Source organism: Clinocottus analis, unplaced genomic scaffold, assembly GCF_023055335.1.
Source record: "Clinocottus analis isolate CAN_PGR_092001 unplaced genomic scaffold, fCliAna1.0.p SCAF_12, whole genome shotgun sequence".
Classification (NCBI taxonomy): Eukaryota; Metazoa; Chordata; class Actinopteri; order Perciformes; family Cottidae; genus Clinocottus; species Clinocottus analis.
In genome coordinates this window covers 12,547,459-12,562,114 of record NW_027175843.1, presented here as the reverse complement: position 1 = coordinate 12,562,114, position 14,656 = coordinate 12,547,459, and the positions used below count along the sequence as shown (strand labels likewise).

Below are 14,656 nucleotides of genomic sequence, written 5' to 3'. Positions count from 1 at the left end.
TAGTTTAAAAATGTTTCGAGTACATAAAAACCGTTGACTTTGATCGTATTGATATCCTGAAGTATCCAATTACAGACATAATCCATTGAAACATTTTATTACAGTTCACTACAGTATGTCAATTTAAACAGACGCTCAAATTAAAACCTTTTGGGATAATTAGAGCATACAGCTACAGGTAATTTAGACCAAATCAAAAACATTCTTTCTGAACATATCGAGAGATAATGAAGATGTTGTATTTTGTCTTTAAACCTAAAAAAAAAAGCGCTACTTCTCAGGTGAAAGTCAGTGTGACATTTAAGATATACTTTTAATTGAATATAAAAAATGATTGGCAATGGAAAAACATGTACAGCTAGTCAACTAAAAGATACTAACAAAAGCAACAAAAAGACAACCTGATATTTAAAGGTTGATCAGCTGATCAGTTTCCTGATATCAAATTAGTCACCAAATAAGTGTAAGCTCAATGTCGCACATTCCCATGAATACCAGAGAACTGTTATGTCACACAGTCCGTCCAGGCGGTACACCCAGTACAGTCAGATGAGCTTGGAGGGGAATGCTGTTTGTAGAAGTGTACAAATACAATAAAAGGGCAGCGGAGGCGACATCATCAAGGTGCATCCAGCTGTTCCAGTAAAGTTCTTCTCCTTTTCTCCAGCTCCCCTTCACTCAGCTCACTGCCTGATGTATCCCAGCCACCCTGAACACAACACACAGACTCAGTATGATAAACTATGAGGAACGACACGTGACTGCTGGAAAGAAAGTGAGACAGTGACTTTTCACATGATGGTGGTTAATGGTAACTTTTACGAGTTAGATCACCCTCAACCTCAGGTAACCATTAAAAAAAAAAAATCTATATTTTTTAACAGTAATAAAGAAAACCAACCTCCTCTTTTGCAGGTTTCCTTTTAGGAGACTTCTGTTTAGAGTCTGAGCGAGATTTAGCCCGAGACTTGTCGTTCTCTTTATCTTTCTCTAAGTCCTTTTCACGCTTTCCATCGCGCTCTCTTCCTTTCTTCTCATTGTCGGATTCTGGCGATGCCTGTGTGTCATAATAACAATCAGTTCACATCCAAACACTCCATGCACATTCAGATCATACACACAGAGTACACTTACAGACTTGTGGCGTCTCTTCTTGCCCTTCTTCTTGTGCTTCTTGGACTTTTTATAGCTTCTCTCTGGTTTCAGGCAAAACATGTCAATAAATGTTAAGTGCTACACTTCTTCTTTGATACAATAATGAATAAATCAAAGCTTTGAAATCCACCTACCGGATTCTCCACTGGATGAGCGCTCAGAGGGAGATTTGGATTGTGACCTCTTTTTCTTCTTGTGGTATTCATCGTCCTCAGACTCTGAGCCCTGTCAAAACATTGAAGTGGAATAATTCAGAGATTAACGAGGCATGATATGGAGTATTGACATCAAGATAAAGGTATACTTGTAGATTATTACTGCTAAATTGTCTCTGCAGCTCCTTGTCTTACCGATCGAGAGCGGGATCGTTTTCTGTGGTGCTTCTTGGACTTCTTCGAGTGCTTCTTTGTCTTGGAGTGGTGATGTTGGCATTCATGCTGTTAAAAAATTATAATAATATTACATTCAGTGGTAAACCTTTATCACCTCCTCATTAAAAGATATCATTTCAGCCCATTGCCACTGTCCTGGCAGACTTACCTCTAAGACATGCATAAAGTCTTTGAATATCCGTTTCCTCTCCGACTCCAGAGTCACGTCTTCGAAGGCGGATTCTTTTAAGAATCTGTCTCTGATCTGAAATCATCACAAAACACTCAGTACACAAACAGAAAAGACACGCTACCGTGATGTTAGTATAAAGTTTAGAACTAGAATATATTTTGCATAAAGGACGTACCCCCTCCCATGCGGTCTCTGGTTCCAGTGGTGGTGTGGCCAGCTTCAGCATGTTTTTAAAGGCTGCTTCTTTCCTTTTCATTTTCCTGGCCTCCTCCTTCTCTCGCTCTCTCTCTCTGGCTTCAGCCTTCTCCAGTAACTACACACGAATAGGTGGACAAATGTGTTAATCTAATAAATATAAACAATGTCAATACATCAGCATCTGTGTTCTTCTCAAGGAACTCAGGAAAAATGTATGTAGGACAAGAGTCTTACACTGTTGAATGCCAGCTTTATGTTTCCTGCATCCAGTGTGGTGGCTCTCTTGTCTGAGCTGATGACGGATCCAAAGTCATCAAAGCTAGTGTTGACTTCCACCAGAAAGCCTTTGTCCTAGCAGCACAAAGGAAGCAGAAGATTAACAATATGTGACATCAAATAATACAATATCACAACAAACCTCAGAAATGAAACACTGATATGACGTGAGGATGTGAAAAGAGGTTTGTTCCTGTGACACGATGCCAGATATGAATATACCAGAGTACCCTTACCTTAAGAATATCTTTGATGATCCTCTTTTCATCATGGTAGCGGGCCTTCAGGTCTTCCACATAGAACTTGAACAGATCAAGGGGAGTGGAACCTGCGCAATAGACGGGATACGTCAAAAGATGGAGACAAGTTGTGTTATGCTGCAAAAAAACAATTAGAGTCCACCAGCAGACCACAAAAAGGTTGCAAAACAACAAAGCAAAAACATCATAAAAATTACACAGAAATATGTGTGCTGAATGTTTTGTTAAATATATAAAAACAAAATGTATCTGAAATCAATGGGGTTGAACAAATTAACTGTTAATGAACTGTTGTAGGTCATGCGGTATTTACACCCTGAGCTGTGTGTGCTTTTTTTCTATGTTCATGTCACGCTGTCTGCATATCACTGACACGTGCTTCACATCGTTCAGCTCGTGTGTCTGTGGCCGGCTGCTCACCCGGCTGGCCCAGCATGTTGGCAAAGCGGATGTCTGAGCTCAGGGTCGGGTACATCTCCATCCAGGCCGACATGGAGTGGAGCTGACCGTGATCGTGGAGCTCGTCCAGGAATTTCTGAGAAGAAAACAACAAAATAAGAATTCAAGGCAAAAACTGATATGCAATGGTAAGATGTCCCTTCTGTGCATCAGTTTATTTTTTGCAATTTTAAAATTGTAACTTGAAGTAATTTAGGTCATCATGCGAGCGTTTCTTTCCCTAAAGTGGTTTGCGAGTGTTTTGAGATGCACATATTGTGGCCCCCTCCATTCCTTCCCACCTGGAAAGCCTCTCGGTTCTTGCGTTGCCGTCTTCTCTCTCTGAGAAGAGTCTTCTGCTTCTCCTCCTCCTCTTCCTTCTCCAGAGCTCGGATGTGCTCCTCAAAACAAATGAGGGCATCCTCTTTGTCCATATCTGTCAGCAGGGAACATCACTTATCAACAGGGAGCAATGAGAACCAAGTAAAGCGATGATTATTGCAAATCGAATGGAGGTAGAAACTATGAGCTAACTAATTTAGTCAATCAAAATATGACTATGCTCTCATACTTTGCAGCTCCTCATCCTCTGCAAAGGTAGGGTTGTCTAGCAGGTACTGCTGGGCCTCTGACCAGGTAGTGCGGTATGTGACGTTGGCCATGTTGTCCAAAATATTCTTCAGTGCTTCCCAGTTCCTCTTTCTCAGCTGCTTGGCTTGCTCCTGGAAACATTTTATAGAGGCGGAAACCAGGATGTTAATTGTGCCAGTGTTCACAAAGCCCACCGACGTCTTTAAGTGACATCATTTATGATGCTTGACAGAAAGTTTAATGATTCTACAATATTTGGATAAACCTGTAGACTGAACTTAAGAGTTTTGGAACAATGCCTTACCTTCTCTTTCTTAGCGAGGTAGAACAAAACATCTTCATAGATCTCCAGCCTGTCCCTCTCTGGTACACAGCTCCACACCTCAAGCTCATTAAACATCTGTTCTGCTTTCCTGGATTGCAAGTACACACGCACACACATTTAGGATATTTTCATACAATAAACCACATGAGGGCAGCATTTCACAGGGAGATTTACCGCCAACACAGTTAGTTGTTAAGACTTGGTGCGAGTCATCCGTTGCACAAATGCGTAGCGATAATATACAATTAATTACATGTTAATAAGGGTACAGCTGAACTAATTAAGTGCAGCTGTCTTTCATAAAACTCTGTGACGACTGCTCTAAACATGACAGTCGGAGGCGGACTTTCGTGAAATGCGGTATTAAATGTAAGGAGAGACACACACAATCAGCCAGACTGTCTGTTGTGTGCCGTCCCAGATTACAGTCGGTCAGCGCAACAACCCCCCTGCTAGAAGAACTCTGGAATTGGCTCATTGTCAAGGTCACCGGTCGATCTGTCCGGCCCCTCGGTCTGTCTGTCACGATGACTTTCACACAAATGCCAAACCAAAGAGTGCTGGTGAACTGGATCTCACAGTGATGAGGATCAAAACCGAAACATTTGAAATGCAGGACTCCTTACAACATGTTAATAGAGGAACCCTGAGCCAACTGAATAACTACATATTAGGTAAAGAAGTTGCCATTTCTAGTTTTTAATATCTCTGCTGCATTTATCAGAGTGTGAAATTCAATTCAAATTGTCAGAAAAAGGATGAAACAGAATAAGTGGAGAGTTGCGTCCAAATCCAAAAATGTCACGAGCACTTAACCCCCAACATCAGAACCAACACATCACAGTGTTCCTTAAGAGGAAGCTGCCAGTGCTGTAGCGGCATGATGGCGTGCAAAAGCCACTGCTGACCTTTCACTGATCCCATCTGCATAATCATATTGACAATACAGGGAATAACAAATCAATATAGGAAACAAACAAACACAAAAACTTTACGAGATCACTGCAGCACTTACTTGTATCTGGTGGTAGAGGTCATCTTCTCGTGGTTCTCCAGAAACCTCTGAAAGGTCTCTTTCGACTCTTTGTATTTAATTCTGGCCTCTTCTTTTTCTTCCTTTTCCGTTTGGACTTTGTAGGCATTGAACGCCTGTTTCTTCTCACTCAGTTTGGGAAGGGCACTTTGTTGACAAAAGGAACACGAGTCAAAATTTAGGTCAGAAGTGTATCATAACCTGCCAATGTAAATAATATAAACCAAACCAAAAACAATAGTACCTGTATCGAGGATCATTGATAATCATTTTCATAGCCTGTTCCCAGGAAGAGTTTGAGGACACACCCTGAAATACAGAGAATACAATTCAACATCAAGATGACTTGTACTCTTTAATTGAAAAGTTAACATTAAGATGATTCTAAAATCTGAATTTAAAATATTAGGGAAACATGTTTTTTTTTTATTAAGTTGTTTAAAAAACCACGAGGAACAGGTAGAGGAACAATGAGATGTGCTGCTTTGTTTCTAAAAGCCCAAATATTTTCTTAATTACTAATAGATGTCTGGGTCAAAGGTGTGGAGGGGCAATAATTCAAGGAAGTGCTGCCAAGGACTTATGCAAGTGCCCTTTCTGCCCCTTGCCTCTCTCAGGGAGTGACTCCTTCATCCATTATGAACGGATTCCACCGCTTGCCTGTCTTTTACATTGTCACCGTTATTCTAACTCACTGAGGCATGCCACTTTTTCTCACTGTCTTAATCTTAGCCAGCCCTGTGCCGTTGATCCAATAAAACTAATCATAAAGACAGAGCTATTAAGATCTTGCAGGAAATGGCAAGCAATCTCAGAGGAGAGCTTTGTGCACAGAATTGAAGAGCCTAAATATAGCATCATTCAAGGTGGGTGGTGCTACGCAGCCTTCCGACAAAACACATCCACGGCAACCCGGGGGTGACGCTTAACAATTGAGCTTAGACCTCTCAGTGTCTCACGAGGAAGGACTAGGATTAGAACCAGATCACAATGCAAAACATGTGCTGGTAAACACGTCAGACATGAGGAGAGACTGGCCTGATTTAATTCATATTAAAAACAAACCTATGTATAATGGTGTGCAACTCAACCCTCAAAACACTTGCTGGCGGTTATAACATGTGGATGTAGTATGTAATATATATCCCAAAACACCTAATTTAATAATAACATGGATGTATCATGATCACCCAGTTTTTTTGTTGGTTGGTTACTGAACACAGCACTTTTTAAAGAATTTAACATCTATACTTTTTTTTACTGGGACCAGCAACTCTGTCGGTCACACCACAGTTTTTGCCCAAGGAGGATGACATTTGGCATAGACGTTAAGTGTATGGGTGTGTATGGGTGTTGCAGTGAGGGTGGCCTATCACAAAAAGGTACGTAACCTCAAAATACTTCATTTACCATAGCCAAACTCGTAAACCATGCATAAGGTCACAGCTAGTGAGAATTTTCGTATATTTTACTACATTTTAAAAGAAGCTCATCATGAATGGCAAACTACAGCCACCGTGATGATACTTTGCATTGAAAAGAGAGCTCCACCCAAAGTGATGAGGCAGTCAGCCCTAACACTCTTTGTAGCCGACACGTGCAAAATTAAGTCTAAATTAATAATGGATACTAATGTATGTGCAGAGAAGCATGCCGATACAAGCAGACCAATTTTCTTCTACTTCTACTTGACCTGCTAAATGTCAAGTAATGCCATTAGGCACTACAGGCAGACAGTGACAGCACAGGCTCTGCACTCTCCTACAGTGTGTGGCCCCAGTTCAGCTACATGTTAACCCCTTTTGACAGCCTGACTCACCTTCTCCTTCAGCAGCTCTTTGAAGGCCTGCTTGGCCTCCTCTTTTGTGTTCCATTTGTAAGTTTTCTTCTGAAGTTCTGGCCGTTCTTCTTTTGTGACTTCAATACTGAGGACAAAGGAAGATGTTAATGCATCAACTTAACTGTGTTTGCATGAAGCATTTAAGACGTTGAGCATTCATCACATCGCGAGATGGAAACATTAAATAAATTTATGAGACGCTAAAATAGAACTCCTCAACCATGAATACATTACGTTGAAAGGGTGCCGTGTACATAAACCCAGGGTCATTATGACTATTCCTGTCCTGGCCTAATGGACACAGTGTATGTCTGAGTACTGCACAGAGTATCTGTCTCCATATCCAATATAATTGTTTACCTGGCTGTTGCCTCTGTGGCAGTTGAGCTCTCTGAGGAAGCCACAGGTGCATCTGCAGTCTTGACCTCAGCTGCGTGATGCATGGCCACCTGAGACAGGTGTTCCTCTGAGACGGCTGTTGCAGTTTCTGCCTCCATAACGGTTACCATAGTGGCTGTATTATCTGCCTGAACTGCAGGAGCTGCTGCGGTGCCAGGAGCCATTGCCTCTGCCGTCCTGAAATCAGACCATGACGAGTCAAACCACACCACATGATGGAAAGAATTTACAGGACAATGTAGCAAAAATACATTAAAAAAATTTTTTTTTTAAAACATTTATTATAAAACACAAAGGGTTGTGATCATATTTCAATTATTTTTCAATAATCACTGTATTTTTTGTTTATAATACATGCAGCATTGAAGAGTAACCTAAGGTAAATAGCAAGTTCTTACCCATTCTCCTCTGCTTTGATCATAGCTGAAATAGACAAAAGGTGATTGCTATTAAGGAAATGGTTTTCATTACAAAGGATATTGCTGATAAGACAACCGTACAGAGATAAATGTACTGCAGGAGCCACAATGTGCTGCCTGCATTTATACATCAACAATCCCTGAACCCTCTAATGCATTACATGATGTGTATAACAAGCCAGCGGCCTGCCACTCATCATGCTGTTAATAAAGGCTCATCCATTCAGTGCAGCACAACTTAGTATAGAACATCAAATCATTCCTTACAACAGGTTTGACATCATCAGACAGCAGTTCTTTACCTTCCAGATCCTCCAGGTCTTTGGGTTTCGTCCATCTGGACTCCTTCGTCTGAGAGTTATAATAATAAGGCTTCCCTGTGTCTGACTTGTACTCCTTCCAAGGGCAATTGGACAGCATTTGCTAAACAGGTGGCAAAACAAAAGGGAAGGTATTTCAAGTAAGTAAACTGCACAAAGATAACTAGTGTGATACTACAATACATATAAACATAAATAATGTCAACGATTTAATTAAAAGTTGATTCTCAATTTAGCACAAGGGCCAATTTACTGATGCACGATATACTACAGTATATCGTGCATCAGTAAATACAACTTATGCCATGAAAGAAAGGTAAAGTGTGTACAAGATTATGAAGTTAATAGACTTAAAAAATAACAAAAATCAAGTTATACAAAATGTAATAGCAAAAAAAACCTCATACACAAAGTAACACTATAAAATGGCCATTTTTTGTGATTTTTTTTTAACAGCTCATACCTTATTTTCATGACAATGTGCCCTAACTGGTTGCAAAGGAGGCAGCATTACACAGCACGACGTTTTGAGCTGAACTTTTGGTGGAGGTTCAAATTCTATTTTATTCTTGCTGAGTTTGAAAGCGTCACAATGGGTGAGCAACGGCTTTATGACGTTGAAATCAGGAGTTATCTATGTGATAAGCTCTGGCTGGAGGTAGATTGCCCGGAGGTTTTCCTACTTTCCAACTTTTATTAATTTTATTTGTATTTTTCTTAACTGTTTTAATGTTTTCTAAATTGTTTTATATCTGCTTTTCATTTTATTTAATTTTTTTTTGACTCTTTTAATGTTTTCTTCACTGTTTTTAAATCTGCCTTTAATGGTTTTATGTGAAGCACTTTGAATCGCCTTGCTGCTGAAATGTGCTATACAAATAAACTTGCCTTGCCTTGCTAAAAAGTACAAATGCTGAAAGATAGCAAATACTATTCACCCATCATTCAAGCTTTTGCATCTCGAGTCTGGTAGGTACGTGGTTTGTTTATATGACACATTGCAGCACTTCGCCAAGTTCTCTGCCATCATCGCGGCTGTTATATTCCAACAACGCTGTGGGTGAGTGGTAACCACCATATGAGCACAACGCAAAAGCGGCAGTGATTAGCTGGCCAGTGGGGCACAAATGCTGCGACTCACAGACTGAGACAGAGAGAGTGACTTGATTCTCTGCTTAGGTAGACATAACTCCACTTTATATCCGTATGTAGCAAACTGCTGTTTGCTGCTATATTGATGATTTTGAAAAGTAGGACATTTATACATGTTTTAAAAGCAATAAAGGTTTTGTACCTCTGCAGGAGATTTGAGATCATCTGGTTTCTCCCATGTGGACTGCTTGGTCTCTGTATTGTAAAAGTAGGTCTTTCCATCCAATGATTTGTGTTCCGTCCACAGGGACTTCTAAAGAACAAACAAACAACAAATAAAACAGGTGTGTCAGTTCTTAAAAGAAAAGACACAAAGTAAACAAACACTTAACTTTGGCTCGATCTTTTTTACAGCTAATAAATATTGTTGCGTCTTTTATGTCTATCTGTCCATTTTCAAAGTACACAAACCTTCTTTGGTAGTTCGTCCTGCGGAGATCCGTTTGTGGTGCTCTGCAGGGACAAATTAAAGGCTGTCAGAATTCAGTTATTGAGGAGACAATAGTCTGGAGCTAATGATAAGTATACTAAATTGTTACAATTGTAAACTTGTAATCACTGCATATAAAGAAAAATTATGCTACACTTACAGCCGTTCCAGGTGCAGCTGCTGTGAGAATAAAAACAAAAATCAGTCAGACACTTTCCTTCTAATGAATACAAAATATGCAAGAATATGAAAAGTGACTAATTAAGGACCTTACCTGTAGAGTCAACACCAGGCTGAGGAAAAGACACATTTTATGTGAATTATTACCTCAAGAAACACTTACAAATGATGAATTCACCTGTGAACACAGACTAATCATTCACAATACACAGTAACTGACAAAGCCTTCCTAATTAGTACCAAACGCCACACTCTTAAGCTGCAACAACATACTTGCAATGATAAAGTGGAAGTCTTATGATCTCTAAAGACATCTGGAGGTTGTCACAAAATATTGATATCTCATATTTCTCATTTGCATCACTTGCTTATCTTTTAGTATAAAAGACAAATTGACAGAACTGTGTATTATGACGATTGCAGCTGAGGCAAAGACAAAACTGTGACAATAAGGGAGTTAATTTTAATTTTAATCAGTCATTGTATATATTTTTTCTTTTCTTTGCCGTTTCACTTCAACCTGTAGTTAATAATGTACAGATTTGTTTTGTGAATGACAACTATTCACATCCAATAATGTTACTGGGCAGTGCAAATTATTCACTTAGCATTTTACAGATTGCAGTGAATTTTAAGAAGTGTGAAACAGAGGACTGTTGCAAAAAGTAGTGCGGAGTGTTACCGGTCCTGTTGGTTGTACAGCCGCAGCTGGCATGCGGGGAGGCATCATCATCGCTGGCATCATAGGTGGCATCATGCCTGGCATCTAATAAAAGAAGCATCATGAAATATTCATCTGGCATTTCCATACCACCCATTGCAGGAAGAAGTATTAAGACACAGTGTGAGACGGGGTGTTGGTGTCTGTGTGAAAGGCTGCTTGCAACTGGGGGGAGAAGGTGAGACTGAAACAGAGTTTGCGGTGCTTATTTAATGGTGTGATGCCACCGCTTGCAATCTTGTGAAGCAGAAACACACAAAACTACATCCCCTTGCCATGTTTTTAGACGGTGTTGCTGGCACTTTGATCAAACACCCTCTGACATTACACTTATTAATAAGCATGAAAGGACCACATATGCTTGCTAAATGTGACCTATTTTTGGATCAAAAGAAAAATAAATAAACTTAATCTGCATATTGCGCGGTTGTATGCCTTCACCAACTAGTCAGGTTACAATTTACATCCTTGTCTGTCTAAACTACTGTCATCACTTTATAATGTTGTCCTATTACATGATTGTGTGAAATTCTTATAATTAACATATAATTGCTTGCGTTATGGCTAAAACCATGTTTTGTGTGGTCGGTGAACTTTGACCCCCAAGTTCGAATCTGTTCAAATAGGCGACTGTGTTAGAGCAGGGTCATCCTTCAATCAGAAGATCGGCGGTTCGATCCCCGGCTCCACTAGTCCATGTCGATGTGTCCTTGGACTAAGATACTTATCCCAAATGGGTGGGAATGGTTAAATTAGTCCTAATGGACAGGGTAGACCCTGCCATAGTGCATGAATGGGGAAATGAACATGTAGCAATAAAAGTGCTTTGAGTGGTCAAAAGACAAGAAAAGCACTATACAAGTCCATTTACCATTAAACCTTGAGTGAAAGTGGACATTTGCAGTAAATTCGCTACAGGCCTTCCTAAAATATTGTATTCACGAAAATAGGACAGACAGACAATTTGAAAACATAACGCCCACCAGGACAAACGGTTTTTAAAAAGGGAGTGAATACCTCAGTAGGACTCCGTCAACTGAACTGCTGACTATCAATTAAAAGAACTTTTTGTTTATATCTCGCTCTCGTGGTTATGATATTGTCGTACTTAAAGTAACTTTTGAGCAAACAATTTTAGTTTGAGGTGTGTTGCAAATTGTCCTTTTTTGCACAGAAAAAACAAGAACTACAGTGGGTTAAAGTCAACCCAGGAAGTCTGTCTGTAAACCGTGATAAATCTTTAGTATCTAACTTTCGTTTTTTTCCCAAAATAAATTTACTAACACAGAGAATTCTTCCTCTGACTAGTTATGTGTAATGCTCTTTTTTTTGTGAATTTGCCACTTTTAGATATCTTAGCTATTACTTTAGTGAGCTGATAAAAACCAATGACCAGAGCAATCAGTTGTAAGGAAACCTGTACCTTTAATTAACATTGGCTTAGAAACTAGTTGGGCGCTAAGTTTTAATATACAAAAAAATATTTTTTTGCAGTAAAGTGGTTTGAAAAAAACAAATGAACCTAAAACACTGTGGAAGCACAAAGTGTTTTTATTTATTTAAACATCTGCAACCTGGCTTGGTCACTTTCTTGCTTTGGGATGTGTACCATGATATGTTCTTGTTTGACGAAGGAGCAGGATGTCTACTGATGTGAGAATAGCAGCAACACAAGCTACCAAGCCCTGAGAAACAACAACTCCAATAAATTAGAGCCAAACCTACAAGCTTCCTACAAGGCTCACCTGTCCCATTGGCGGTGCCCCCATTGGTGGCATTATACCAGGGGGAATTATACCAGGAGGCATAGGGGTCATGCTGGGTGGTCTCTGTCCCATCGGGGGCATTCCAATGGGAGGGAAATGAGGCGGTATTCCTGGTGGTCCCATCTAGACAAATTAAAGGGGACAAAAAGAAGGATGCATTTGATGAGACTTACATTAATAAAGACCTTAATATTTACCACTCAGTTAAACCTGGTATGACCTCTGGCAACAAAAGGTGAGAACCTAATTGTCATAACATATCTATCACTGACTTACAAATGGGGGGGGTATCCCTGAGGGCGGCACACCTGAATGAGGTGGCGCTTGGCTCGGGCCATTATTAGCGTCCGATGAAGACTGTTATGAATAAGAAACACCACACAGAGTTAGTGAAATCAAAACAGTAAGTGGTGGTGTAATACAAAAGTATCAGCATGCTTAATTCAATAAAGACATTGTGGTTTAAAACACTGTTTGGATTTTCTTACTACAATTAATACTGCTGCTAAGATGAGAAAATAAATAAATAAAGTTGACATGCTAGTATTATTCCACAATATTCCTTAAGAGAAGGGTGGACAACATAGATAACATCTCCATGTTTAAAGGCAGATTAATTCAACAGCACCACAAACTACAGCCTCCAAAATCACCATTAGGTGGAATCAGATTTCAAGGTGCAATCCCAATTATACAGTTGATCGGTTCCTAGCCAGATTTCTCAATTTTCTTTAGCTGCTTATGAGCACCAAAGATGACAAAAGGTCTCTTACAAGCCATTTTTGACTAGCAAGCAGCCACAGGACACACACATCTGGATTCCAGGGCCATGTCTTTTTTAAAGACCACACCGGGTAAAAGCAGTGGAGGCAACTTTAGCAACACTATTGGGAGAGTGCAACTAATGTATGATATATTCACTTAAACCAAAATAGTATCCAACTTGGGTATGGTAAGAAGTATGGGAGACAATAGGCAGACCGAAACAAGACACTTTTCAACATCTGGGTGGGAAATCCAATAGTGAGCAGTGTCATGAAATAGACACAGTGGAGCATAAAAAAACATTATGCCCATAAATCATTATGAGCAAAAGAGACCATATTGTTGGCTCAAGTAAAGCTACACAATGTGTCTTAATTGAGCAAATAATGAGTGAGTAGCACAATGTATGTATTTTGAGCTCACTGAAATCTTTTGTTGTCACTATAGTCTCAGATTATAAGAGATCTCAACAATCGGTTAAGTATAACCAAAGGTTAAGTACATTTAGTAACACCCTAACGTTAACTAGCAAATTACAACTTTTATGTATGCGAGTTTGGCCGACCTATCTCATTAATTTGTATTGAAATCCGATGCAAATATTAAAATGCAACTGATATTGCTGCAGACTCTAGTAAATTAGGTTTATGGAACTTTACTTAAAAGGGACAGTATGCTAAATTAAGTTAACCTAAGTTATATGTAACGTTACAACGCGGTGCGTTAAGGTTAACGTTACCAGGGAAGCTAAGGTTACTTAGATATGATGTTAGTTGTGTCTGACAGACTGTTACTTTAGTTTGTATCCATGTTTTATGGAACAGCTCACCTTTGTATCCGAGTAATGCTAATTTACAAAGGCAAACTGTTATCGTGTAAAATGCTGTTCGTAATGAATGACTTCGGACTCCGTCTAAAACCTGAAGTAGAATAATGGTTCACGTAAAGAGAACGTGAGCGTTTAGCGTTAAGCTAGTTAGCCAACTTAGTTACTTATTCAGCTAAGCTAACTATAAACGACTTTTATTAGCCTTGGGTTGCGGTTCGAATACCGTTAGACGTACTAACCAATGTAATATATAATCAAAGTTAACTGCACGTGAGTGGCCTCTACCTTTACTTTATGAAAAGTATCCGTTCCAGGACATAGTCGAAACCATTACACTGTGTGTGGCGCTATCATAGCTTAGTGCTAAGCTAACAAGACATGCTTGTGATGTTATAGGACGTGCAATAATATTATATCATCATGAAGACAAAGAGACGGTCATTAACTAAACGTCAAACAAGTACACCTATCATCTTTATAGTTATTGGCTTTTATTTTAGTGCGATTCGTATATTCTTTTGAATGGTTGTACTCACCATGTTGACGAGAGGGTATCAACCTCCTACAAACCCGAACGCCTCTCAACAACGAGCACAACGATTGGTTCAACTTCCTCCTCGTGCAGCGAGGTCAAAGGTAAAGATTCTGTCGCGTCATTCGGCGGTAGTAATGTGCAGAAATGCGCAATAACCATCAGACAGAGTGGCAATATTCTAATATTCTAATTCTATATTTATTTGAGTTCCTGGAAAATACAATCAGTTTCAAGAATATGCAACAACTGAGTCCTCTTCATCTGCAAGGATGAGAGTGAAATGCAAAAACAGACAGTAAGGGGATAAGTCTTTTCTTCACAAATCAGCCTGTCCTGAAAATTAAGATAACCACATTTCAAAGTGGTTAATGTCACATACAAAAATAAATGTTGCTCATAAAATAAATTATTGTAAATGAAATACAGAAATATAATTACAACTGATAATGAAATGAAATAA

The 14,656-nt window shown here is 39.4% G+C and overlaps 1 protein-coding gene across 2 annotated transcripts; it reads right to left on the bottom strand.

Annotated features, from left to right (window-relative positions):
* Positions 1–81: 81 nt before the first annotated feature.
* prpf40a (PRP40 pre-mRNA processing factor 40 homolog A) lies at positions 82–14,281 on the bottom strand. 2 transcript variants are annotated; one of them, XM_068573243.1, is made up of 27 exons: positions 14,198–14,281; positions 12,344–12,424; positions 12,047–12,190; positions 10,263–10,346; positions 9,675–9,693; positions 9,561–9,580; positions 9,382–9,423; positions 9,113–9,223; positions 7,801–7,921; positions 7,478–7,502; positions 7,041–7,256; positions 6,660–6,765; positions 5,085–5,149; positions 4,823–4,987; positions 3,787–3,895; positions 3,463–3,613; positions 3,194–3,327; positions 2,874–2,988; positions 2,430–2,521; positions 2,152–2,268; positions 1,895–2,032; positions 1,696–1,791; positions 1,506–1,592; positions 1,290–1,380; positions 1,135–1,196; positions 902–1,057; positions 82–709 (listed from the first exon to the last, which is right to left on the bottom strand). In XM_068573243.1, the coding sequence occupies exons 1-27, from the start codon at positions 14,198–14,200 to the stop codon at positions 620–622; spliced, it is 2,640 nt and encodes an 879-aa protein (XP_068429344.1). In that variant the 5' UTR covers positions 14,201–14,281; the 3' UTR covers positions 82–619. The 2 variants fall into 2 exon arrangements, with proteins under 2 accessions (XP_068429344.1, XP_068429345.1); XM_068573244.1 differs by lacking the exon at positions 12,344–12,424 and having other exon boundaries at positions 14,198–14,248.
* Between the last annotated feature and the right edge of the window lie 375 nt (positions 14,282–14,656).

What these genes read in the sequence shown, in the direction of transcription:
- prpf40a (XM_068573243.1), bottom strand. An exon ending in AGGACGAACTACCAAAGAAG is followed by an intron (nt 9,224 to 9,381) that starts GTTTGTGTACTT and finishes TTTGTTCTTTAG; the next exon opens with AAGTCCCTGTGGACGGAACA. An exon ending in AGAGGATGAGGAGCTGCAAA is followed by an intron (nt 3,328 to 3,462) that starts GTATGAGAGCAT and finishes CCCTGCTGACAG; the next exon opens with ATATGGACAAAGAGGATGCC.